General features: G+C 39.6%; 1 protein-coding gene across 1 annotated transcript in view; it reads right to left on the bottom strand.

Annotated features, from left to right (window-relative positions):
• Positions 1-26,658, bottom strand: part of LOC133553677 (nesprin-1-like) — an 83,359-nt gene extending 56,701 nt beyond the window's left edge. The window contains exon 1 of the mRNA XM_061902152.1: positions 26,461-26,658. Coding sequence (XP_061758136.1) covers positions 26,461-26,527 — 67 coding nt within the window. The 5' untranslated portion in view covers positions 26,528-26,658. The remainder of the gene's footprint in view (positions 1-26,460) is intronic.
• Positions 26,659-27,276: the final 618 nt, after the last annotated feature.

Here is a 27,276-nt window from a genome sequence, read left to right as displayed (position 1 = left end):
ATCCTGACGCATCACAGCTTCTCAAAACATAACTCTTAACACCACACATACAGTAATATCAGGGTATAACTACAATAACAAGTGAAACAAAGTTACATCTATGGAGTTACAACCAGCTGGAAGAAGTCACTGTTGCACGTGCATAAATGCACTACATCACCATGACGGGACACGTACATATGACAAGCACTGCCTAGATAGATATGGCCTTTTCAAATTTAAATGATATTTTACATGGATTACAATGACAGTCACAAGTGTCAAGGAAAATTCCATGTTCCAAGATTTTCACACAGTCAGAAAAAGGCGTCATGGAAAAGTCAGCCTGTTTAGTATGAACCTGCCTTTATTCCAAATGTATTAACTTGTCTCTCCTTCTTAAAGGGTAAATGTATACAAATGGGGGGAAAAAAATGGGCGTAACTTCAAGTGCGTAGAAAAACACTTTTAGGGCACCGCTTGTGCAACACCAACTTTTTTTTACCTACTGGTACCTGTTTTTGTGTATTTAGGATATATAATGTCCCGAAAATTTTAAACCAAACCTTGGAGGAATTGCATAGGTATTTATAAAACAATCTTGCCTTCAGTCATACTTTCTCCAAACTACTTATTTAGAGTTTGCCCAATTTTTGACGTTTTTCCCAGTTGTGATGTCAGCATATATATCCATGTATAGCCTAAATTTACCCAACAAGCTTTGTGCCAGTCTGCCATTGTGGTGAATAAGCTCCTTCTTTTTCTCTATCCTCTTGTTGTGGGGCAGGCTGGCTCGTACATGCACATGCATCTTCCACTGTTGCTATTTCTAGTACAAAGTAGTGTGACATTGAAGTGCTTAATACTACAACATGGCTAGCGGGGGAAAGGACACAGTCGAAGTGGAGGCACATAATAAGACCACCCATAAAACGACGCATTCTGTAGAGATGGTCAGAAAGATGACTTGAAGATGAAATGTAAAACATAATCGATGCAAAATGTTGACCAATGAACCACCATTACATGATATGTAGACCACTAGGAAGTGTTTTAACTGTACAATAAAATATTCATAATATGACCCCTTCAAGTGCAAACAGGACACTATATGCCTTAGTGGAACAGTGGAGCTGTCCAAGGTGCTGAATCAAAAAAGGTTTCATTTATTTAGTCTGGTAATGATTTACAAAGCCCAAAAAAGAAAGGAAACATCAACTGAAGGACTTTTCTTTATATTATTTTCTTGAATTTATGTGAGAGAATTACTACAATTACCTCCCTGAAAGCTTGTACTGATCAGAAAAAAACAACAATCCCTGGAAAAAATCAAAACATGATGATGAACAGTGATGAGACTTGTTAGGTATCACTGTGGGAGTGCAGGGAAAAAATGTGAGCAGGTGTGGACCAACACTGGAAAAAAACAACAGAACCCTTTAGGCCGCAGCCCTCTGGAGTGCTCTGCTGTTTTTTATGAGACAGGCTGCAGAGCCTCAACTGGTTGCTGCTTCCTTAACGGAGAGCCCGGAAGCTCAGTTGAGGTTGAAGAGGTTCAACGTGGGTCAGTGCAGCTACAGCACATCTGTGCGGCTGCAAGGCTTAGTGAAAACTCAAGGAACAGCCTTTTTTTAGCTTTTAAAGAAAAAAGAAACTACCTAAGGGTGGAAGGGGATTGCTTTTTGTTTACATTGTTCTCATTTTAGCCATAGGATATTAGGATTCTTAGCAGCTTCATTAATGCTATCAGATGGGTGTAGGGGCACAGCACCACCTTAAGGACTAGTACTAGTAAAGCTTTTATTTGAAAGCCCGTGTTTAAAAAGACATGAGGAGGCAGTGGAAATTATGTCCCTTTTAAAAAAAAAAAATATCTGCATCAAGATAAAGTAGCTTTTCTCGGTGTGTTTTAACAAAAAGTTTGAGGATTGATTTTAATAAAAATGATATGGTGGAGATTTGTCCAGAATGTACCCTGCCTTTCGCATGAGTGCAGCTGGAATAGGCTCCGTTGAGGCAGAGAGCCGGCAGCTGGTCTCCAGGGCAAACATGGCAGTTGCTCCCTGGAGGCAGATTTAAAAGCACCAAAAACCAGCGCAGAAGTCACAAATGTGCCACTCCTTGTTGGGCAGTACCCAAAGGGCCCAAACCAAAAGGCAAAAAACACATGAAAACAAGAGGGAAAATTAAGAACACAAAAGAGGAAACACAAGCGCACAAAGCTCCTGCAACCAGCAGCCACTACAGCGGCTGCTGGTTGCAGAATGGAACTAGAAGTATAGGCCATAATACTAGAGGAGATACGAGTGAGTATGAGTATACTGCAAAGTTGTAAATAAGAAGTTGCTGTGTAGCTTAAAGCTGCTGTTTATGCGTTATAGAAACAAACAACAAAGACAAGGCTGTGTGGACACTCCCTGGGCTTGTGGAGGATAATCTCCACTCATAATAAGAATACTTTGCCTTTCGTGATAGCTTGTATTTTTTTTTACCGAATAAATGCCCGACGCCAGACACAATCCTCTCGTTCACTTTTAGCTCCCCTATGTTTGGTCTCTTCATAGGGACTGTGTGGCGCGGTTGGGAGAGTGGACGCACCAGCAACCTGGTTCGATCCCCAGCTTCTACCACCCTTGCTCCTGATGGGTCGTGGTTAGCGCCTTGCATGGCAGCTCCCGCCATCAGTGTGTGAATGTGTGTGTGAAGATGTGTGTGAATGGGTGAATGTGGAAATAGGGTCAAAGCTTTTTGAGTACCTTGAAGGTAGAAAAGCGCTACACAAGTATAACCCATTTACCATTGACTTGCGAGCTTAGGAGACAGAAAACAGAAAAGACTCAAAACGACTCCAATTGAGATCCATTTAAGAACCTTTATTTTGAACCACTACAAAACTGATCCTACAGAAATAAAGCACCTCAGTTATAACCGCATAAGATGCACAATTATTTATCTGTGTCAAACAAAATGCTTTGAACAAATGGGTTAGTTTGAGCAAATTTACATTGAAAGTCCTATTAGCGATTACACAGGGCAATTTCCAACATTTCAAAATGTGACAATTAATTAATCTATTATAAATAAACAACTAATACAGCGGGGGAAAAAAGTATTTAGTCAGCCACCGATTGTGCAAGTTCTCCCACTTAAAATGATGACAGAGGTCTGTAATTTTCACCATAGGTACACTTCAACTGTGAGAGACAGAATGTGAAAAAATAATCCAGGAATTCACATTGTAGGAATTTTAAAGAATTTATTTGTAAATTATGGTGGAAAATAAGTATTTGGTCACTTCAAACAAGGAAGATCTCTGGCTCTCACAGACCTGTAACTTCTTCTTTAAGAAGCTCCTCTGTCCTCCACTCGTTACCTATATTAATGGAACCTGTTTGAACTCGTTATCTGTATAAAAGACACCTGTCCACAGCCTCAAACAGTCAGACTCCATACTCCACTATGGCCAAGACCACAGAGCTGTCGAAGGACACCAGGAAAAGAATTGTAGACCTGCACCAGACTGGGAAGAGTGAATCTGCAAAAGGCAAACAGCTTGGTGGGAAAAAATCAACTGTGGGAGCAATTATCAGAAAATGGAAGACATACAAGACCACTGATAATCTCCCTCGATCTGGGGCTCCACGGAAGATCTCATCCCGTGGGGTCAAAATGATCATGAGAATGGTGAGCAAAAATCCCAGAACCACACGGGTGGACCTGCAGAGAGCTGGGACCAAAGTAATAAAGGTTACCATCAGTAACACGCTACGCCGACAGGGAATAAAATCTTGCAGTGCCAGACGTTTCCCCCTGCTTAAGCCAGTGCATGTCCAGGCCCGTCTGAAGTTTCCCAGAGAGCACATCGATGATACAGCAGAGGATTGGGAGAATGTCATGTGGTCAGATGAAACCAATATAGAACTTTTTGGTATAAACTCAACTTGTCGTTTTTGGAGGAAGAAGAATACTGAGTTGCATCGCAAGAACACCATACCTACTGTGAAGCATGGGGATGGAAACATCATGCTTTGGGGCTGTTTTCTGCTAAGGGGACAGGACGACTGATCCGTGTTAAGGAAAGAATGAATGGGGCCATGTATCGTGAGATTTTGAGCCAAAACCTCCTTCCATCACTGAGAGCTTTGAAGATGAAACGTGGCTGGGTCTTCCAGCATGACAATGATCCCAAACACACCGCCCGGACAATGAAGGAGTGGCTCCGTAAGAAGCATTTGAAAGTCCTGGAGTGGCCTAGCCAGTCTCCAGACCTCAACCCCATAGAAAATCTGTGGAGGGAGTTGAAAGTCTGTGTTGCTCGGCGACAGCCCCAAAACATCACTGCTCTCGAGAAGATCTGCATAAAGGAATGGGCCAAAATACCAGCTACTGTGTGTGCAAACCTGGTAAAGACCTATAGTAATCGTTTGACCTCTGCTATTGCCAACAAAGGTTACATTACAAAGTATTCAGTTGAATTTTTGTTATTGACCAAATATACTTATTTTCCACCATAATTTACAAATAAATTCTTTAAAATTCCTACAATGTGAATTCCTGGATTTTTTTTTTTTTCACATTCTGTCTCTCACAGTTGAAGTGATGAAAATTACAGACCTCTGTCATCATTTTAAGTGGGAGAACTTGCACAATCGGTGGCTGACTAAATATTTGTTTGCCCCACTGTATGTGGTCACTTAAACAGCTAAGTAAGATATACAGTAATGAGCTTGAAACAATACAAGCCAAAACTTCCTTTTTTCCATTGTTTTATTTGCTTTTACAAAACACAACAACAAGAAGAGATAAAGCAAGGGGAGTACATATAAGGGTTCTAAAATGACAGCCAATTTTCCTAGTATTTTTCTTTTTTCTTGGAGGTGCATCTTAACAAAGAATGCAGTTTGTTCCATAGTGTAAATATCCCGAATATTTTTCCAATCCAGTTATTATTAGGGTTTTTTTTCAGGTCAAAACGTTCTAAGGCTTAACAAAAGGATGGTACAGGACAGACACCTTCAACTTACTAAGGACAGTAGACAACTAAAAAACTTTGTTGGTTGTTGTGATCATCTAAACCAGGTGTGTCCAAACTTTTTGAGTGGGGGTCGCATTGGGTATACATTTTTTTTGCCTGGGACCGAAAGCCAACTGCATGCAAAGTAATATAGATGAGTTTAACCATATATGGGGACACAAAAAGAAATATCCATCCATATATCTATTTTCTACAGCTAAACCGCACCAAACATGGATAAGTGTGCAGAGAGTGTTTTGCATTTTCCCAACATCCTTTGCAATGGATTCAAAAGAGTGTAACTTTGATTTTTGTCTTTAATGTTAATTGGAGGTTTTTTATAATAACCACGAATTTCAATGAGCAATTTGGGTTATGTGTGACCAAGTTGATATACGTATATGTTTGTGCCAGTTGACTTTTTTTTACTGCACCATGACTAGGGAAAGTGGTTTGGATTGGGTCGTACAAGTAATGATGTGCTGTCTTGCCTTGCAAGTACAATTATCAATCAATCAATCAATGTTTACTTATATAGCCCTAAATCACTAGTGTCTCAAAGGTCTGCACAAACCACAACACAAACCACTACGACATCCTCGGTAGGCCCACATAAGGGCAAGGAAAACTCACAATTAGTGGTTGAGTTAATTTTGTTGGCCACCAAATGGCAAATATTCAGTTAATATACATATTAGCAAATATATTGGACTGTTAGCTATCTGTGTATGGTATGAATACACCGCCCCAGCTAAATCGCTTTTTGAACTCGTAGTGGGCCAAATTGAAGACGCCTGCGGGCCGCAAATTGAAGACGCCGGCAGGCTGTAGTTTGAACGCCCCTGATCTACGACCATGAATTTTTAGTTTACATTGGCTCAACAATAATGTGAGTGCATGTGAATGGTTATGGTCAGAATCACAGTGGCTCTAAGTGCGTCACAAACAGAGAGAAAAGCAATAGAAGAACCTTTTTCTGTGTCGCTAATGCATCTTTCTATGCAGTGCAACATTAATGGAATGTCCCCGTTAAAGCTATCATGCACTAAATGGACAGCTTTTTTGTTGTTATCCACTACACAAAGTAATTACGCAAATTGTGGAGCTCTCCACGCTTCTCACACAGTGTCATTATGCTCGCCTGTAGAATTGAGCTCTTCTCTTTCAACTGTACAATGCCTCATTTTAAAAGTAAAAAAAGCACTTCCTGCCAGACCTCCTACAGCCCAACTCTCAAAAACACCCTCACAGGGCCCATTCAACCTCGCCATACCACTTCACTTAGGCCCCAATATGAAAGTGTGCAAGAGGCGGATATCCAAATGCCGGCCCATTAGCATGGCCAATTACATTTCAGTACTAATCACACACACATTAAAGAAGGAGCTGGGGTTGGGCGGGGGCACAAGTCAAACTGATTATCTAAACAAGCACCTGGATTCCCTTTTCAGGAACAGATGTGCTGAGGAGTTGCTGACAAAAAATGTCCAATGTTCATGAAAAGCAGGGTAACAATACAGCCATTTAAACAGCTTCCATGAGCAGCTGCAGCAAGCACACACATTGGCATGCTAACATTTTTGTTAAATTAACTATAAAAACATTTGAATCTACAGACAACTATACTCAGCTTTAAAAAAAATATATAAGAGCACAGTGCATCCATTTCGCTCTCTATGAATGTGCTTATGGAAGTATGTGACTGTTATAAGCTTGTGTGTGTCTCGCTCAGCGTGAGGCAGAGTGGGTCAGACGGTCTAAGCTCTTTATCCAAGTTCAGCGAGTGGCCCACCAAACAGGCATCACTAAGTAAGTGAAAGGACTGGCGTCAGCAGCGTTAACTGAATCACTGTGTCCACTGCAGTAAATTCGGTCAGCGTGGAAGAATACAATCCAGCTAAACTCAAGTCAAATCTGAAAACAAAGCTGCCTTTTGTCTTATTAGTGCAGGTATTTCAAACTTTTTCTACAGAGGGTCGAAACGCGGGCCACTTTGATACATTTTGTAAATTAAAGATATGCTAAATCCAATTCAATGTACATCCGTATAGAGCATGCGAAACTACTGTATTTTTCGGATTATAAATCGCTCCGGAGTATACGTCGCACCGGTTCAAAAATACATAATAAAGAAGGAAAAAGACATATATACTGGAGAATTAGTCGCATTTTTGGGGGAAATTTATTTGATAAAATCCAACACCAAGAATAGACATTCTAAAGGCAATTTAAAGTAAATAAAGAATAGTGAACAACAGGCTGAATAAGTGTACGTTATATGACGCATAAATAACCAACTGAGAAGGTGCCTGGTATGTTAACATAACATTTTATGGTAAGAGTCATTCAAATAACTATAACATATAGAACATGCTATACGTTTACCAAACAATCTGTCACTCCTAATCGATAAATCCGATGAAATCTTCTTCCTAGATGTCGCTTCTAAATAACTCTGCCAACTCCAAAGGTACGCGCCGCTTCCTCTTGTCATTTTCTGCTGCATATTTCACTACGTCCAGCTTGTAATCTGCAGTACATGATTTCCTTTTCGGTGCCGTTTTTGTTCAGCCCTTCTCAGTTTTTATAAGTTACGGCCAACGATGAAATGATCCATTTTAATAGCTATGGCAGTAGCATATAGCATATGGCAGTTAGCATTCCATGACCCACAATGCACTCCTGCCATGACACTCCCCCGCCGAATTCTTATTGGTTGACGTGTGTGTGGCGATTACTGACATTTTCTTCGTCTCTTCCGCGAATGAGATACATAATATTATTTGATATTGTGTAATCTGCAGTACATGATTTATTTTTCGGTGCCATTTTTGTTCAGCCCTTCTCAGTTTTTATAAGTTACCGCCAACGATGAAATTATCCATTTTAATAGCTACGGCAGTAGCATATAGCAGTTAGCATTCCATGACCCACAATGCACTCCTGCCATGACACTCCCCCGCCGAATTCTTATTGGTTGACGTGTGTGTGACAATTGCTGAAGTGTGTGTGGCGATTACTGACATTTTCTTCGTCTCTTCCGCGAATGAGATACATAATATTATTTGATATTGTGTAATCTGCAGTACATGATTTCTTTTTCGGTGCCATTTTTGTTCAGCCCTTCTCAGTTTTTATAAGTTACCGCCAACGATGAAATTATCCATTTTAATAGCTACGGCAGTAGCATATAGCAGTTAGCATTCCACGACCCACAATGCACTTCTGTCATGACCCTCCCCCGCCGAGTTCTTATTGGTTGACGTGTATGTGACGATTGCTGACGTGTGTGTGACGATTGCTGACATTTCCTTCTTCTCTTCCGCGAATGAGAAGAATAATATTATTTTATATTTTACGTTAATGTATTATAATTTCACACATAAGTCGTTCCGGAGTATATGTCGCACCCCAGCCAAACTATGAAAAAAACTGTGACTTATAGTTAAAAAAATACGGTATTTGGAAAAAAAACATTGTTATTTTAACTTTTGTGTTATAGCCAATACCACCACATTTTTCAGTAATAAATAATCTAACGCGTTACAATTTCCAAGCCAGTGAGAAGATTAAAGTTACGTATTCAAAATCACGGTGCTTTACTATTTTGGCAATGCACGCCACAAGTCACATTTTCAGCATGAGGCCATTTCACGTGTAAAGCAGTAACCAGACCAAGGAGCGAACCAATTAGCAAAAAGGAAATTGCCCACAAGATTTTTGGGGACCACAAAACTTCTCAAAAAACAATAAAGGATAAATAAATGATACTGAATGATTTAATAAACAATACTTAATATAATAATAAATACATTGTCTTCTGTTTAAAACAACTATTTATATATATTTTGTGCACATTTTGTGTAAAAAATACATCAAAATGCTTTATCAGTCATGATTGTTTAAAAAAAAATCCCTCCCTTCATTTCCCACGCAATGAACCATTCCGTATTACTGGCATGTGCAGCCAGCAACACAAGAAATAAAAAACCATGGCGAGTGGAGATTGCTGGACATTTTCTAACTGAAAATATCAACATTATTTTGACTTTTTGTCCGCAATTTTAAGGTTAATAGTACACTCTTTGCTGGTGACAAAATGTAAATAGTAAAGTAACTTGTAATTTAAAGGCCTACTGAAACCCACTACTACCGACCACGCAGTCTGATAGTTTATATATCAAAGATGAAATATTAACATTGCAACACATGCCAATACAGCCGGTTTAGTTTATTAAATTGCAATTTTAAATTTCCCGCGAGGTATCCTGTTGAAAACGTCGCGGGATGATGAAGCGTGCGCGTGACATCACGGACTGTCAGGAAATATTAGCTCAGCACCACTCATGGCTAAAAGTCGTCTGCTCTAATCGCATAATTACACAGTATTTTGGACATCTGTGTTGCTGAATCTTTTGCAATTTGTTCAATTAATAATGGCGACTATAAAGAACAATGCTGTTGGTGGAAAGCGGTGGATTGCAGCTGTCTTTAGCACCGAGACACAGCCGGTGTTTCTTTGTTTTTAACACACAGCGGTCAAGCGAACATGTTTCTCTACGTCAACCAGCATGTTTTTGGATGGGAAAATTGTGATATATATCTTACTGGAGACATCATTGGATTATTCGTCCTCCTGCAGTAGCTGTTTAAAAGGCAGCTGTGAGCTTGGCTCCTCGGCTTCTCTCTGAGACACACTGTGTTCACCGCAGCCATCCGACCTCGAGGTATGTCTTTACAATTTCACTAAACACTATTAAAACAATAAGCAGATAATGGATTTTCCAGTATTATCCTAGTAAATGTGTTTAATTACATCTGAAACGCTCACGCTGCCACCGCCAGTCGCTTTTTATTTTATTTTATTCTTTTTTCTTTTTTCTAGTCCTTCGCTATCAATATCATCATCCACAAATCTTTTATCCTCGCTCAAATTAATAGGGAAATTGTCATTTTCTCGGTCCGAATAGCTCTTTTTGTTGGAGGCTCCCATTATAAACAATGTGAGGACGTGAGGAGCCCTCACCCTTGTGACATCATCGTCTGCCACTTCCAGTAAAGGCAAGGCTTTTTTATCAGCACCAATAGTTGCGAATTTTATCGTTGATGTTCTCTACTAAATCCTTTCAGCAAAAATATGGCAATATCGGGAAATGATCAAGTATGACACATAGAATAGACTTGCTATCCCCGTTTCAATAAGAAAATCTAATTTTAGTAGGCCTTTAACTGAGTTACTTTTAAAATAAAGTAATAAGTAAAGTAACTAAGGTACTTTTTAAAGGGAGTAATCAGTAATTGATTACTTTTACAAAGTAAGTGTGGCAACACTGGTCATAGGTGCCAGAGCAAATAGTTGTTAGAACTCATTAATAATTTATTCACAACATTTTTAGAACAAGTCAGGCACAAATAAAAATCTACTATCCATCCATCCCATATCCTACTATTTTCCAACAATTTCCAGTGTGTGTCAGTGGTCTCACAATAGTGTCATAGAAGTGCATTGCCCAATGTTTTTTCTTTTACATACAAGCACATGGTTGAAACTGTTGGTGCCCTACATCAAATAATGAAAACAGCCACTGAAATAATTGCAAACTTGCAAAAGTAATACACATTAGGAAATATTTATTAAAACATACAAATTAAACATTGTTTTTATTGAGGTTAAAAAAATCTTTATAGAAAAAAGCTAATGAAACTGGTTTACAAAAAAAGGATGAAACTCTTAAAGGTGTTGCTGCAATTAAGCACTTCCTGTAACTTCCAAGCCAGTCAACACATGTTTTGGCCCATTTCTAATGGACAAACTGTTCCAGCTCACTTAAGTTTGATGGGTGGTGATAGATGGTTTTGTGTCGTTGTTCTGATGGAGGAGGCCTATGACTGAGACATAGCTTTCTGACGCTGGGCAACTAATTTCACTCCAGAATGCGTTGATAGTCTTGAGAGTTCATTGTACCCTGTACGGACACCCTACGTCGGATGTATACATGATGTCATATATCAAATAAAGGAGTTGGTCGGAAGGACACTAACGCTAGCAACATCGGCATTGTTATTAGAGCTGGAGTGTTAACATTACAGTCACATTTGAACAGAAACATCATGATAGGTTAGCCTATTGCTTGAGGAAAAGCTATATGCTCAAACCTACTGTAGCTGACTAGAAGGAGCTCCAAACTTTACTCAAGCAAAAGTTTAAACAGTTGGTATCATGCCTATAAATTAAGTTATTTTCTTCACGACGTTGTGAAAACCTGTATCTTCAAAGCGACTGTGAATGCCTCTTCTCTCAAATGTGGTACAAACAAGTGAGGGATATTGATATATTTTCCTGATGTTTAGTGCTTTTAAACAAGTTTTAAGAATAGATATTACTGTTAAAATATAGTTACAAAGTCACTTTTGCATACTAAGGTACCATTGAACTGCTTTTCATCCATCCATCCATCCATCCATTTTCTACCGCTTATTCCCTTTTGGGGTCGCGGGGGGCGCTGGCGCCTATCTCAGCTACAATCGGGCGGAAGGCGGGGTACACCCTGGACAAGTCGCCACCTCATCGCAGGGCCAACACAGATAGACAGACAACATTCACACTCACATTCACACACTAGGGCCAATTTTAGTGTTGCCAATCAACCTATCCCCAGGTGCATGTCTTTGGAGGTGGGAGGAAGCCGGAGTACCCGGAGGGAACCCACGCATTCAAGGGGAGAACATGCAAACTCCACACAGAAAGATCCCGAGCCTGGATTTGAACCCAGGACTGCAGGACCTTCGTATTGTGAGGCAGACGCACTAACCCCTCTGCCACTGTGAATGTCAGCTGAATTTACTATACAAATGCCCTTTGACTTTTGCACAGTACAGTAGGGAAATAAAATATGGGTTTTGAAATCAAATTAAAATAGAGACCATGAAAGGTAGGTACGTTTGCTGAAATGGAGACCTTATCTGGTCAGTTGACCCTTCAGAGATCACCTCTATTTAAAAAGTGGTCTATAGAGTGCCAGAGGCCAAAATTTCTACCATCCAATCACACAATGAAAAAAACTACATGAAGGTGTCTGGGCAGGATAGATAAGAGCAAGTCAAAGTATGAGGGAGTGAGCTTGAATGTGGGTCACTTGCCAGGGTGTCCGAATGCTATCTGTGAGCACATTGTGCTACACGTCCATCAAACTGATTTGGTGCCCCCATCTGACAGACAGCATCAGAGATAGCAGGAAAGAGATTCAGAGGGGAAGTGTATCACTGCATCAGTGTGGCCTACAGGGGTATTTTTTCCCTTATGCTCACTTCAGTGAACAGATCTATGGCAAAATGTAGTTTGAAAGACACTGACAGTGTTAAGTAGCAGTTAGGGACAAGACTTTTGCAGTTGAATGCTGAAAGATTTTGCCAAGAACGCCAAAGGGTGAACCGAGGATGTTGGAGACGCATTCATGTAGGTCTACAGGTGGCCTTATAGTAGTGTCTATAAAAAACAGTTGTAGGGAATCAGGAATGAGGCATCGGTTGGAGATCCATCCATCCATCCATTTTCTACCGCTTGTCCCTCTCGAGGTCGCGGGGGGCGCTGCAGACTATCTCAGCTGCATTTGGGCTGAAGGCGTCGTACACCCTGGACAAGTCGCCACCTCATCACAGGGCCAACACAGATAGACAGACAACTTTCACGCTCACATTCACACACTAGGGACAATTTAGTGTTTGCCAATCAACCTATCCCCAGGTGCATGTTTTTGGAGGTGGGAGGAAGACGGAGTACCCGGAGGGAACCCACACAGTCACGGGGAGAACATGCAAACTCCACACAGAAAGATCCCGAGCCCGGGATTGAACTCAGGATACTCAAGACCTTCGTATTGTGAGGCACGTGCAATAGATCAGTGGTTCTCAACTTTTTTTCCGTGATGTACCCCCTGTGAATTTATTTTTTATTCAAGTACCCCCTAATCAGAGCAAAGCATTTTTGTTTGAAAAAAAGAGATAAAGAAGTAAAATACAGCACTATGTCATCAGTTTCTGATTCATTCAATTGTATAATAGTGCAAAATATTGCTCATTTGTAGTGGTCTTTCGTGAACTATTTGGAAAAAAGATATAAAAATTTCTAAAAACTTGTTGAAAAATAAACAAGTGTTTCAATTATAAATAAATATTTCTACACATAGAAGTAATCATCAACTTAAAGTGCCCTCTTTGGGGATTGTAATAGAGATCTATCTGGATTCATGAACTTAATTCCAAACATTTCTTCACAAAAAATAAATCTTTAACATCAATATTTATGGAACATGTCCACAAAAAAAATCTGGCTGTCAACACTGAATATTGCATTGTTTATTTTTTTTCACAGTTTATGAACTTACATCCATATTTTGTTGAAGTATTATTCAATAAATATATTTATAAAGGATTTTTGAATTGTTGCCATTTTTAGACATTTTTTTATGTTTTTATTTCATGTACCCCTCGGCATACCTTCAAGTACCCCCTGAAATGAGATTTTCTTATTTAAACGGGGATAGCAGGTCCATTCTATGTGTCATACTTGATCATTTCGTGATATTGCCATATTTTTGCTGAAAGGATTTAGTAGAGAACATCGACGATAAAGTTCGCAATTTTTGGTCGCTAATAAAAAAGCCTCGCCTGTACCGGAAGTAGCAGACAATGTGCGCGTGACGTCACGGGTTGTGGAGCTCCTCACATCCTCACATTGTTTATAATCATGGCCCCCAGCAGCGAGAGCGATTCGGACCGAGAAAGTGACGATTTCCCCATTAATTTGAGCGAGGACGAAAGATTCGTGGATGAGGATAGTGAGAGTGAAGGACTAGAAAAAAAATTTAAAAAATTAAAAATGGCGAGGGCAGTGGGAGCGATACAGATGTTATTAGACACATTTACTAGGATAATTCTGGAAAATCCCTTATCTGCTTATTGTGTTACTAGTGTTTAAGTGAGATTATATGGTACCTGAAAGTCGGAGGGGTGTGGCCACGGGTGTGGTGACCGCCAGTGTCTACAGTGGGAGCAGCTGCAGGAGGACGGAAGTTCCGCTCATGTCTACGGTAAGAGCCGACTTATTACCACAATTGTCTCAACGAAACCTGCCGGTTGACATGTGGTCGGGAACCATGTTCGCTTGACCGCTCTGTTCCATAGTAAAGTTTCACCTTCGGGAATGTAAACAAATAAACACCATCTGTGTTTGTGTTGCTAAAGGCAGCTGCAATACACCGCTTCCCACCTACATCTTTCTTCTTTGACTTCTCCATTATTAATTGAAGAAATTGCAAAATATTCAGCAACACGGATGTCCAGAATACTGTGTAATTATGTGATTAAAGCAGACTACTTATAGCTTGGATCGGGCTGGAAAAAAATGTCCGCTACAATCCGAGACGTCACGCGCACGTGTCATCGTACCGACGTTTTCAACAGGATACTTCGCGCGAAATTTAAAATTGCAATTTAGTAAACTAAAAAGGCTGTATTGGCATGTGTTGCAATGATAAGATTTCATTATTGATATACAGTATAAACTATCAGACTGCGTGGTAGTAGTGGGTTTCAGTAGGCCTTTAAAGGCCTACTGAAACCCACTACTAAGTTGGTAGTAGTGGGTTTCAGTAGGCCTTTAAAGGCCTACTGAAACCCACTACTGCCGACCACGCAGTCTGATAGTTTATATATCAATGATGAAATCTTAACATTGCAACACATGCCAATACGGCCTTTTTAGTTTACTAAATTGCAATTTTAAATTTCCCGCGAGTTTCTTGTTGAAAACGTCGCGGAATGATGACGCGTACACGTGACGTCGCGTGTTGGAGGGGACATATTAGCGAGGCACCAAACACGGCTAAAAGTCGTCTCTGTTTATGGCGTAATTACACAGTATTCTGGACATCTGTGTTGCTGAATCTTCTGCAATTTGTGCATTTAATAATGGAGACTATAAAGAACAATGCTGTTGGTGGAAAGCCGTGGAATGCAGCTGTCTTTAGCACCGAGACACAGTCGGTGTTTCTTTGTTGTGAAGCAGAGCGGTCAAGCGAACATGTTTTCTCTACGTCAACCAGCATGTCTTTGGATGGGAAAATTGTGATATTAAGTCTTACCGGAGAAATTAGTGGATTATGGGACTTCTTCCTGCAATAGCTGTCAAAAAAGGCAGCTGTGAGCTTGGCTCCTCGGCTTCTCTCTGAGACACTGCGTGTTCACCGCAGCTATACGACCTCGAGGTATGTCTTTAGAATCTCACTAAAACACTATTAAAACAATAAGCAGATAAGGGATCTTCCAGAATTATCCTAGTAAATGTGTCTAATCACATCTGAAATGCTCACACTGCCGCTGCACGGAGCCGTCGCTTTTGTTTTTCTTTTTCTAGTCCTTCACTATCAATATCCTAATTCACTAATCTTTCATCCTCACTCAAATTAATGGGGAAATTGTCGCTTTCTCGGTCCGAATTGCTCTTACTGCTGGTGGCTCCCATTATAAACAATGTGAATATGTTTGGAGCCCTGCAACTCGTGACGTCACGCGCACATACTTTCGGTAAAGGCTGGGCTTTTCTATTAGCGAACAAAAGTTGCGAACTTTATCGTCGATGTTCTCTACTAAATCCTTTCAGCAAAAATATGGCAATATCGCGAAATGATCAAGTATGACACATAGAATGGACCTGCTATTCCCGTGTAAATAAGAAAATTTAATTTCAGTAGGCCTTTAAGGCTTCTCAAATGTAATGAATGATGTAATTTTGTACGCACGTAATACATGCATGCACCTGTTTTGGCTAATAATAACAATGTGGACAGTTGACGTGAGCTGTCATTCAATTTATATTCTATCATAACAACAACATGACTGCGAATTGTTCGTTGCTTCCCTTGGACTGCCTCTGTATGTGTGCATTCGCTCCGTCTGCGTACGTGTTGAAGAGACCAGGTGAGTTACTGCCATAAAAAACTATCATTTTATTCGGGCCGGTTAAAATTTGTATTACATAAACTTTGTAATTGTGAAAAATATAGACATTATCAAACAACTGTGTTCTGGGAAACCACTAATGGTAACATAAGCTGACCGGTGGTGTTCTTGTTATATTGTTTGCTTTAAAAATGTTTATTGTGAGCAACTTGCGAAGAGCCCCTTTAAGGGCTATAAATAACATTTATAGACCTTTTATATTTTGATTTATAGATTGATTGATTTTTACCACTCATTCGCCCACACACACACACACTTTATACTGTTTTGCTTTGGAACAGGTTCAGACTATTTGTTTATTTCTTGAATCTGTACAGTCATGTTTTTGGTAACTATCCCTATCATTAAATGGGAACCTTCCCAGACCATGGATCATCATCTAGACCAGTGGTTCTCAAATGGGGGTACACGTACCCCTGGGGGTACTTGAAGGTATGCCAAGTGGTACGTGAGATTTTTTTTAAATATTCTAAAAATAGCAACAATTTTAAAATCCTTTATGAATATATTTATTGAATAATACTTCAACAAAATATGAATTTAAGTTCATAAACTGGGAAAAAAAATACAACAATGCAATATTCAGTGTTGATAGCTAAATTTTTTTGGGGGACATGTTCCATAAATATTGATGTTAAAAATTTCTTTTTTTGTGAAGAAATTTTTTGAATTAAGTTCATGAATCCTGATCGATCTCTATTACAATTCCCAAAGAGGGCACTTTAAGTTGATGATTACTTCAATGTGTAGAAATCTTTATTTATAAATGAATCACTTGTTTATTTTCAACAAGTTTTTGGTTATTTGTATATCTTTTATTCCAAATAGTTCAAGAAAGACCACTACAAATGAGCAATATTTTTGCACTGTTATACAATTGAATAAATCAGAAACTGATGACATAGTGCTGTATTTTACTTCTTTATCTGTTTTTTTCAACCAAAAATTATTTGCTCTGATTAGAGGGCACTTGAATTAAAAAATTTTTTACAGGGGGTACGTCACTGAAAAAAGGTCGAGAACCACTGCACTAGAGGACCCCTGTTGTGTAAATCATGAGCCTGCCTATCTCTTCTTTACATGTATTTATTGGATTGTATTGTGACTCTGAGGGGAATTGTATATCAACTCACAATTTTGTCCAACAAACCCGATGAGTTGCAAATTTATTTTCAGCCTCAGCTGTATGAAAACACTTTTACCCTTCAGCTGAAGCTAAGGTAAAAAAATAAAACACTCACATCGCAGTCCTTCATACTCTCCTCTTCTGTGATGTCCCTGTCAATGGCGGTCTTGAGCAGGCGATCAGCCTGCTCCTCCTGCCTCTGAACTGCATGGGCGCAAGTACTGTACACTTGTTTATACAATTTAATAAATCAGAAACTGATGACATAGTGCTGTATTTTACTTCTTTATCTTTTTTTTTTCAACCAAAAATGCTTTACTCTGATTAGGAAGTACTTGAATTAAAAAAATGTTCACACGGTGTACATCACTGAGAAAAGGTTGAGAACCACTGATCTAGACAATTGTTTGTAAGAGCGAGTCACACATGTCGACCACACCCCGTGCTTCAGCGACTGCAGGAGAACAGGATTGTTGCTAGAGCAGAACTGAATGCTGCGTCAGAGAGTAAGGAAAATTACTTTAAAAAAAAAAAAGAATTACTATTACTCGTTACTTTCCCCAAAAAGTAATTGAATTACTAACGGAATTATTCTTTAATGTAATTAATTACTAGGGAAAGTAATTAATGCATTCCTTCTTTTTTGACTTTCATACCTGGTTTATGCAGTTGTGAGATGTTTCATTAGAAAAGAGTGTGTGAGAGTATGCCTTTAAAAGGTAGTGCCTTTTGCCAAGTGAACTGTGATGTCAGCAAGAGTGCGCTCATTGGCCGTTTTAGCTTAGCATTGGTAGTCTGCAGAATGGAACAGTTGATGACAGCCCCTGTGGAATGTTTTCACTGATAGTCAATAAAGCGATTGAAAGTACTTCAATGGCTGTCTCTCTCCTTGTCCACAAACGGGCTATTTTAGGATTGTTATTGCAGACGATTGTCACTTTATTGAATGTTCATTATTACTCCGTAGTAGTAATAGCTGACGTATGTGTGCGTGAAGCGGTGGCTGCCGCTTGCACTAATATAGAGCTCCATCCTGAAGTGAACGTTCTGGAGTTCTATAGCTGTCTTGCCAACATCAAAAGTAGTGTGCCATGTTACATCAAATGTATCTGTAACTGTGTTGTAACATACAAAAAAAATGAAATTAATTAGTTTACTTGTCACTAGAAAAATTTATGGCATTAATAACGCTGTTATTATGTAATACCGTTTTTCTGAACAGACACATCGAAACAAAACAGGAAAGAATCTGCTCCACGGTCAAACTAAATTCTTTTCAGAAAATACACTTAGGGAAGAGTCTAGTGATGAAAGTAGGTGCTACAGTATGAGCTACAGGCATACATTTCTTGCAGAAAAAGTATTCTTTTTTTGTTATGTATACATGTTTTGGGCAAGGGTAAGTCACCTATAAACAAGCAATAATTACATATTTCTTCAGTGAGGGTACATCCAGTAAAACATCGCACCCAATAGTTAAATAAGTATAAGTGACTTTTACAATTCTGCAGGAAGTATTAATGAATTAAATTTATATAGCGCTTTTCTAGACACTTAAAACGCTCCACAAATAAGTGAGAACCCCTCATTCATTCATACCTGGTGGTGGTAAGCTACATTCATAGCCACAGCTGCCCTGGGGTAGACTGACGGAAGCGTGGCTGCCAGTTTAATAAAAATGGTAAAAAGTTAAATGGTTGTACTTGTAGAGCGCTTTTCTACCCTATTTCAAGGAGCCCAAAGCGCTTTGACAGTATTTCCACATTCACCCATTCACACACCCATTCACACACTGATGGTGGGAGCTGCCATGCAAGGCGCTAACCAGGACCCATCAGGAGCAAGGGTGAAGTGTCTTGCTCAAGGACACAACGGGCGTGACTAGGATGGTAGAAGGTGGGGATTGAACCAGTAACCCTCCTATTGCTGGCACGGCCACTCTCCCAACTTCGCCACGCCATCCCCCTTTTTGCGCTTAGAGCCCCCCCAATAACCACCTATCATTCATCATTCATTCACCAGTGTGAGTGGCACTGGGGGGAAAGCGTGAAGTGTTCTGCCCATAGACACAACGGCAGCGATTTGGATGGTAAGAGGCGGGGAGCGAACCTGCAACCCTCAGGTTTCTGGCACGGCTGCTATACCCACTAAGCCATGCCGCCCCCCAAAGTAGTGAAGTGAATTAGTGAAGTGAATTATACTTATATAGAGCTTTTTCTCTAGTGACTCAAAGCGCTTTACATAGTGAAACCCAATATCTAATTTTTACATTTTAACCAGTGTGGGTGGCACTGGGAGCAGGTGGGTAAAGTGTCTTGCCCAAGGACACAACAGCAATGACTAGGATGGCGGAAGCGGGGATTGAACCTGCAACCCTCAAGTTGCTGGCACAGCCGCTCTACCAACCGAGCTATACATGCCCAACTACACACCCTTTTATCCTTCCTAAAAACTTAAAATTTAAGAACAAATTGCAGCAATTTATTGTAGTTTTTCTTACATATACAGTGTAATGATGCACTTCTTCAACTTAAATCACATACATAACATTATGGAGTGGGTTGGGGAAACATAAATGTCAGCAACAGATTAACATTTACAGCAATATCATGGAAGGGTAGCCTATTTGCTGAGGAAAAACGAAATGATCAAATTCCTGCATCTGTATCTCACTGACAGATATATTGTTGGGCTTTTTACTTAAGATGTATAGTTTTTTGTTTTTTTTATAAAACTGTCCTCTGTGAAATGGTGGATGGGTTCATCCAGCTAGGAGTGGGTCGTGAGGAAGGATGTTTTTCCTTCAAAGCATCATACTAATCTCTCCATCCATCCATCCATTTTCTACAGCTTGTCCCACTCGGGCTCATGGGAGGCTGGATTCAGGCAGAAGGCGGAGTATACCCTGTACAAGTCGCCACCTCATCGCAGGGCCAACACAGACAGAGAGACAACATTCACACTCACATTCACACACTACGGCCAATTTAGTGTTGCCAATCAATTTATAATCTGCCTTTAAAAACTGTACTTTATTGTAAGTGGACTTTTGACCACATTTATTTAATATTTAGAATGCAAAAAAAAAACATACGTCAAGTTTCTCTGAATGATTTTGAACGATAGGCAAAAAATTCCAAAAAAAGTGCAGTTCCCCTTTAAAGGACAAATAACAAAAATTAAAACAATATTTGTATACAATATTCTCAAATAGTTTGGTGGGCCCCCTGGGGGAACGTGGTGCGATGCCAGGGAGGCACCTGTGATCTTGGGGAACATGCTTTTTTGCCGTACTAAAATATGACAAAGTGTATGTAGCGCTTGGCTTTACTGTGACTACGGCGGGAGATGAGAAAAGATGTGTAGTTTTCTTTAAGGGTAATAAGGATACAATGTTATGTAGCGGTGTACTTATAACAGTTGTATAGACAAACTATACTAATTGTAGTGGCGGTGGAGAGTTGGATGGACACCACATATCTTCTTATTCTTAGAGTGGGCGTAATGAAAAAATAATTGAGAAGCACTACCCAAAGTGAGGGCAACACTGTGGAACAGGGTCCTGGGTTCAATCCCTTGGCTCAGGGTCTTTCTGTGTGGAGTTTGCATGTTCTCCCCGTGACTGTGTGGGTTCCCACACGGGTGGTACGGCTTCCCCACAACTTCTTTGTGCATCCTTAGTTATTTTTCCTGACTCCTTTTTGAGTGTGCGTTGGAGTCCTACTCTGGCATTGCCGATCGTAACATCATCCCTTCAATGGCTGCCAAGTTTAGGCTTAAAATCTAATAAAGCAGCATGCAATGCCAAACAGACACTTCACAATGGAATCAATCACACATGCTGCTCGACCACGGAAGTGGAGCCACACGTAGCCAATGAGCCCTTTGAGAATCTGTTAGATATCATGTGACTGCTTTTATGAAGATGAGCTTGCTGCTCTTTACCCGTCCTATCATAGCACCACAGGTCCGAGGCTACAAGGCTTCTTAATTTTAATGACTTTCAAAGGCTTCAGTTTAACCACTTGGCTAAACATTCCCAGCGGAACAATCAAGGCCTAAAAGACGCATCACAGCTTTTTTGGTTGTCTGTTCCGCTGCCTCAGCTTGACGATGAATCGGTGGTGTTCGAAAAACCAAACAGGAAGCTGGCACGGCTCAAGGTGACCGTCTGCTCCGGCCTTCTTTGGCTGCGGCCGAAGCGTCGCGTCGCCCCTGGCAACCGGATGGCAAACTTGGGTGCAGGCCAAACGGAGGATCAGCGCCAGTTCTACCAACAATCAGAAGCTTAAGAATTTGGCAAGTGGATGCTGTCTCCGTAACCTGCCTCATTTTCTTGTTGTTGTTTTTTTTTCCTGCCAAGGAAGTTATGTTGTCATTTCTGATTGTATTGTTTGGTACCAGTATTACACAAGTATTACTAGTATGAATCTCTTATCAATGATAAATTTACACCTTTGCTACCCTATTATTGTATAAGGAGCCATACTATAGTTAAGTTAAGCAAGGGCCCTGTATGCTAACTATTACAAAACCTACAATTGTAGGGCTGTAGACAAGAACAACATATACCCCATATTGCAATTGTTAATGATACTGCATAATGAAATGTTCAAATTCTTCAAATCCAAACCTGGCAGTAGTGCTGTAATATAGACACCTTTGATTGTCCAAGCCAGTAGTTCTGAATTCTTTTCTATCACAATATCACAATATTTGGTAGACTTTTAGGGCCCTGACAAACACGTGTATAAAATCTGAGCAAGATTGCTTAAAAAAAATTGCCATCATCAAGCAAAACATTTTTGCTAGGACACAGGGAGCACTTAGCAACTAACTGCCTTAAAGTCCTTGACTATTTGTCTAAGGATTATCAAACTTTGAGAATATCGGTATCTACATCCATGACCATCTGACAAAATGCAACGCTGACATTGCCAAGAAGGCACAGGACATTAAATTTACCATTAAGAAGAAGAAGGTAACAAACCTGACAAATATTCAAAATGACATCATCTCGACGAAATGCAATAAAAGACATAACTCAAAGGCTTTTTGCAGCTAAAGTCAACAACAACAACTCTACATTAGTAACATCCATCCAGCCATCCATCTTTTTCGCTTGTCCCTTTGGGGTTGCAGGGGGTGCTGGAGCCTATCATAAATTATGAACAATTCTAATTATTCAGTAAAGCATAATATTTATTGAGAATTACAAGTAAGCTCTTATCATATATTTTTTTCCCCAACACCTTCCTTTCTGTCACACATGGACATGAACTTAATGTAAACATGTAAATGTTATGTTGTGAATGCATTATCAGTAAAACACACAGCGAAAGGGTAGGATTAAATATAGGCTTTGCTTCTTCCTACTCCTTTTCAGATATGTTAAAATATGCAAATGTATCCAATTGAGGTTCCCTAATATAACTTGTTTAAAACATGTCTGCAACATAATAACAATATATGCTTCCAATGCATTTTTAGTACAAACCGTGGGGGCGCCACAAATGTCAATTCGACATGACTGTACCCAGCAGGCACAGGACATTAACACAACGTTGAGAACTTGTTGAATTTGGTCCTGACATTGGGCAAATTAAACATAATGTTGAAACAACAAGCTTCTTAAACGACGTTTAATCAATTTTGGGTTCTGACGTTGATTCGAACTTTGACTTTTGGTCATTTCCCAACCCATATTTTACAACAGAAATACAACGTCATAACAACATGCTTTTTGACTTTGTTTATTCAATGTCAGGTTGTGACGTTGATTTGACCTTTGAAATGTGGTTACTTCCCAACCAACAACATGGATGCAATGTTGGACATCAACGTTGTCTTAATTTACAAATACGACTATTTTACAACGTTGTTGCCAAGTCAGTTTTAAAGGACAAGTATGTACAATCAATCTTGTATCAATATTTTGTGCCTGCATGGTATGTTGTCATTGAAATAGCTTACAGATATGCTCATGTCCGTTGCCCCTGCCTTTCCCCTCTACTCCACATCTGCCAGCACAGCAAACAGCACTTGCAGCGGATTATAAAAAAAAATATCAGACGACGCTGCAGAATTTCTTTTAACATAGTCACTCTGCTTTGCACAACAAGTCTCCAAAGCAGAGAACCCTATTTTGCTGATAGCTACAGGGGAGCCAAACAAACTTAATCCGCCTGACAGGCAAGCAGACGTTATTCAGAGCCGGCCGGCGGGAATCGAACACCTATGCCACCCGCTGGGGAGAAATTGAAAATAGGAGAGACAGTGCATCTCTTTTCACATGAACAAAATACCAAGTAATAAACAAAACAGGCACATTCCTCAACATATGGAGGAGTTCAGGCTGGGAGGTGTTCAAAGTGGTCTCGCCAATCTCCATCATATGGTGTCACTAATTGCTGGGTTTCAGTGCAGAGAGGTACACCAAAAGAGACAGTTGAAGGGAGAAATAAAGGGTGGCCTGGGGACAGGGAGAAATCTCAAAACTGGGACAGAAAGTTGTGATTGTTTTATGTTGCATACCATGATCGCTGACAGCTTCTAAAAAAAAAAGCCTGGGGGGAGTACATAGCTCATTTGATGCCATTTGCTGAAATGTTCAACATTGGCTAGATTTTCCGAACTTCAGGATATGAGTACAGTATGTAAATGTAATCCGTCTTAACGGGTGTTAAATGACATACAAATGAGACATTTGAATGTATGCTTTCCCCAGGAGGACACATTAACACATTAACCAGGAACAACACTGGTTCTATTTATATCTGTCAAATGAGCATTTAACCACCAAAAGCTAGCCTTGATGTTACGAAATTTGAGGGCCACGTGTTAATGTTACTGCAGCATCTTTGATTTTTAATGACAAGTCTTAACTGATCACATGTTTGATAAACATTTGATTGATCTTACATGAGCACCTGACCAAAGAGCATGATTAGTACACCTGTATGATCTCAGCAGATCTAAGTACAGATCTTGTGTTGGATATCATTGGATTATACAGCGTGGGTGTTGGCCATAACAACACAAAGACACAGTAATCAAATCATGAGAAATGGTGCTAATTAAATATTTAGAACACTTGGATACATGTTTCCTAAGGCTAATTGGGTAATTATGTAAGACATGTTCAGGAACAGGCCACACTCACTCAAGGAGGGCCTGAATTATTTACTATTTATGTCATTTGGCGACCTTAACAACGCCCCCATGTGGCTGAGGATGCTTGATAAACAAGGTGCAGCTTAAAAAAGAAAAATTAGTTAGTCTACACATATCCTGCTCAAAAAATGCAACGTCTTAACATCCATCCATCCATTTCTACCGCTTATTCCCTTTGGGGTCGCTGGTGCTTCTTAACATCTTAATCAAAAGTATCACCCCGGTGTTTGAACAAGAGAGGAAAAGCAAACGTCCTAAACTTAGAAGAGATCAATGTGTGATGCAGAGCTTGCACCCACACAACTCCAAACAGTCATGGGTGCTGATGCACTTGTCAGCTGTGACACACACACACACACACACACGCACGCACACACACACGCACACGCACACACACACACACACACGCACACACACACACACACACACACACACACACACACTCAAAAAACACAAAACACAACTCACAAGAGCTACTGAGAGAAGCCATATTGAAATCATCAGCCCCCAGCATCACCTGACTTTACAGTTAGCTTTGCTGACGTCATTGGCTCTCATTCAGATTTTGCCATATCGGAACTCAACATGGCAAAAAAAATAGTGCTCATGTGAGCCAGTCTTACATTAAAACATTGTAAAGCACTCCTGGTTACACAGTTCCTTTTCTACGGTTTGTGGTTTTCTACGGACTTTCTACTAAATGTAATATAGGATAATTCAGGGGTGTCCAAAATGCGGCCCGTAGGCCATTTGAGGCCCACAGCTACATTTTTATTGGCCCGGGATACATTCTTTAGACAAACTAAACACGTACTAGATTACAACATTACACCTACCCTAAACAAAAAATTAGATCCGGCCCAAATACCCTTAAAATTTGGACCTGACGACCAAAATGGCTGATGACCTGTTTGATTTAGTGTATATTGTGGATAATCTTCATTTGTCTTGCTATGATGAACATGCATACAAATTTATTTGAAGATATCGTAAGTTTTCAAGTGCACTAAAACACTCACAAAGGTTTTATTTGGCAAAATAGTAATAATAAAAGTATAGAATATTAATATGAAGTACTGAAATATCTCATGGAGGTTAGATTAGATATTATACTAATTTGCTTTGTTATCTAAAGTATACCACAAAGATAAGATGTGGATACCACAGATAGTTTAACGTATATTGATTGTCCTATACTGTATTGTTTTTGTATCTTTAATGACAACATGTATCAAAGTGGCCCCCGCATATTTTCTGTATGTGGCCCTCAGTGAAAAAAGTTTGGACATCCCTGGTGGTCTACCTAGTACAAAACCAAAGTCTTCTTTGTTGTCTAATTTAAGATATTAACTCTTTTCCACTAAGCATACATTCAAATCAACAAAAGTTGGCTGCACCATAGGAAAATTAAATGACAGAGCCAGAGCCCAGACCTAATTTTTTTCTGTAAAGTGTGTGGAAATCCGTAGGAAGGACTGTGCATAAGCTATGCCCACGCTATCTAACAATTTATTTGCATAAGCAAATGTTGTAATTTTTGTTTATGATTCATGATTCAACCAGTTTATATTTTATCTATCTGGCAATATATCTATCAAGAACAAAATGCAAAGACTCAACAAACAGTGCAATAAGTTTTCATAACATGGTCACTACTGCCTACTTTCTCTTGTTATATTCTTATTTTACTGTTGTATTTTTATTCCCATTGTTGCTTTTTATTTTTTATTCTTATTGTAATATTTCATTATTTTGTTTCCATTTAAACTCCCATTATTTACTTTTTACTTTTTTTAAATTGATCTCAACTCTGTACACTGCTGCTGGAATTTTAATTTTCCTGAAGGAACTCTCTTGAAGGAATCAATAAAGTACTATCTATCTATCTAAAAGCCAATGTAACACTGAAGAAAAGACAATCCTTGTGAGTGAAAGCATATCTGAGAATCACCCAAAAATGTTCATAGTCCTTGACTAATATGTACTGGAACATGATATGAATCAAATAAAACATGCACTTGTGATAAATCCACACTTTGAAAAGGGTGGTGCATTTTTGCAATTTTGGCATTTCTGCTGTGTCATGCCAATCGCCCAGGTCACCTCTAAAGGCGCTGCAAGTAGAGATGGGTAAGCAATTAACGCTTACCTTGCAGCCTCTGCATCACATTGGCAATGTCATGTGCAGAGTCTCTGTAGTGTTGCGGAGATGCCATGCTGCTCGTCCTCCGGTCGGTCGCCTGTGTTGTCTTAACCGCGCATTACTCTAACCGAGAAAATATAAATTATCTTTGATTTTCGTATCTAGTTCGACCCTGTTGGAGAAATAGTCTACCTCACTCAGAGGCTCCTCCTCCCCTGATGGTGATGTAAATGTAGATGTGCACTCAAGACTGCAGGCATGACAGCTTTTTGGTTTGCATGCGCTGCCACCTGCTGTCTAAACAGAGAGGATGTTAGTTTTTTTCTTCCATCAGAACCTATAGGGCGCCATATTGCCTGCCCTTACTATTGTGATACACTCATTGAAACAATATAAATATTTGATAATATTTAATCATAGGTGTTTTATTACCTTCACTTCACTGATTGCCTGGAAAAAAAATGCTGTAGTTCTACTCAATGTAAAGCGCTTTGGGTGACTAGAAAATAATTATATAAAATCATATACATTATTTTGAGTGGTGTCCCTTTTAACTCAACTTACCAAAAAGGTGTGTCCCGTTCCTCTTTATTTAAAGGGTTAGTACGCCGCCTTTGTAGAATTTCACAAGATGAACAATTCAAAAAAAGTTCATCCGGCAAATAAATTACTAACAAAAACATTTTGTAAACCTATTGTAATTATTTTTTACATTTTACTGCCCGGATGCAGCTGAGAAAGGCTCCAGCACCCCCCGCGATCCCGAAAGTTACAAGCAGTCAAAAATGGATGGATTGATTTCAAAGCAGTTATTAAACATTA

Source organism: Nerophis ophidion, linkage group LG05 (assembly GCF_033978795.1).
Source record: "Nerophis ophidion isolate RoL-2023_Sa linkage group LG05, RoL_Noph_v1.0, whole genome shotgun sequence".
NCBI classification, from domain to species: domain Eukaryota; kingdom Metazoa; phylum Chordata; class Actinopteri; order Syngnathiformes; family Syngnathidae; genus Nerophis; species Nerophis ophidion.
Note: the sequence above shows the minus strand (reverse complement) of the source record. Positions and strands in the feature narration are given on the sequence as shown.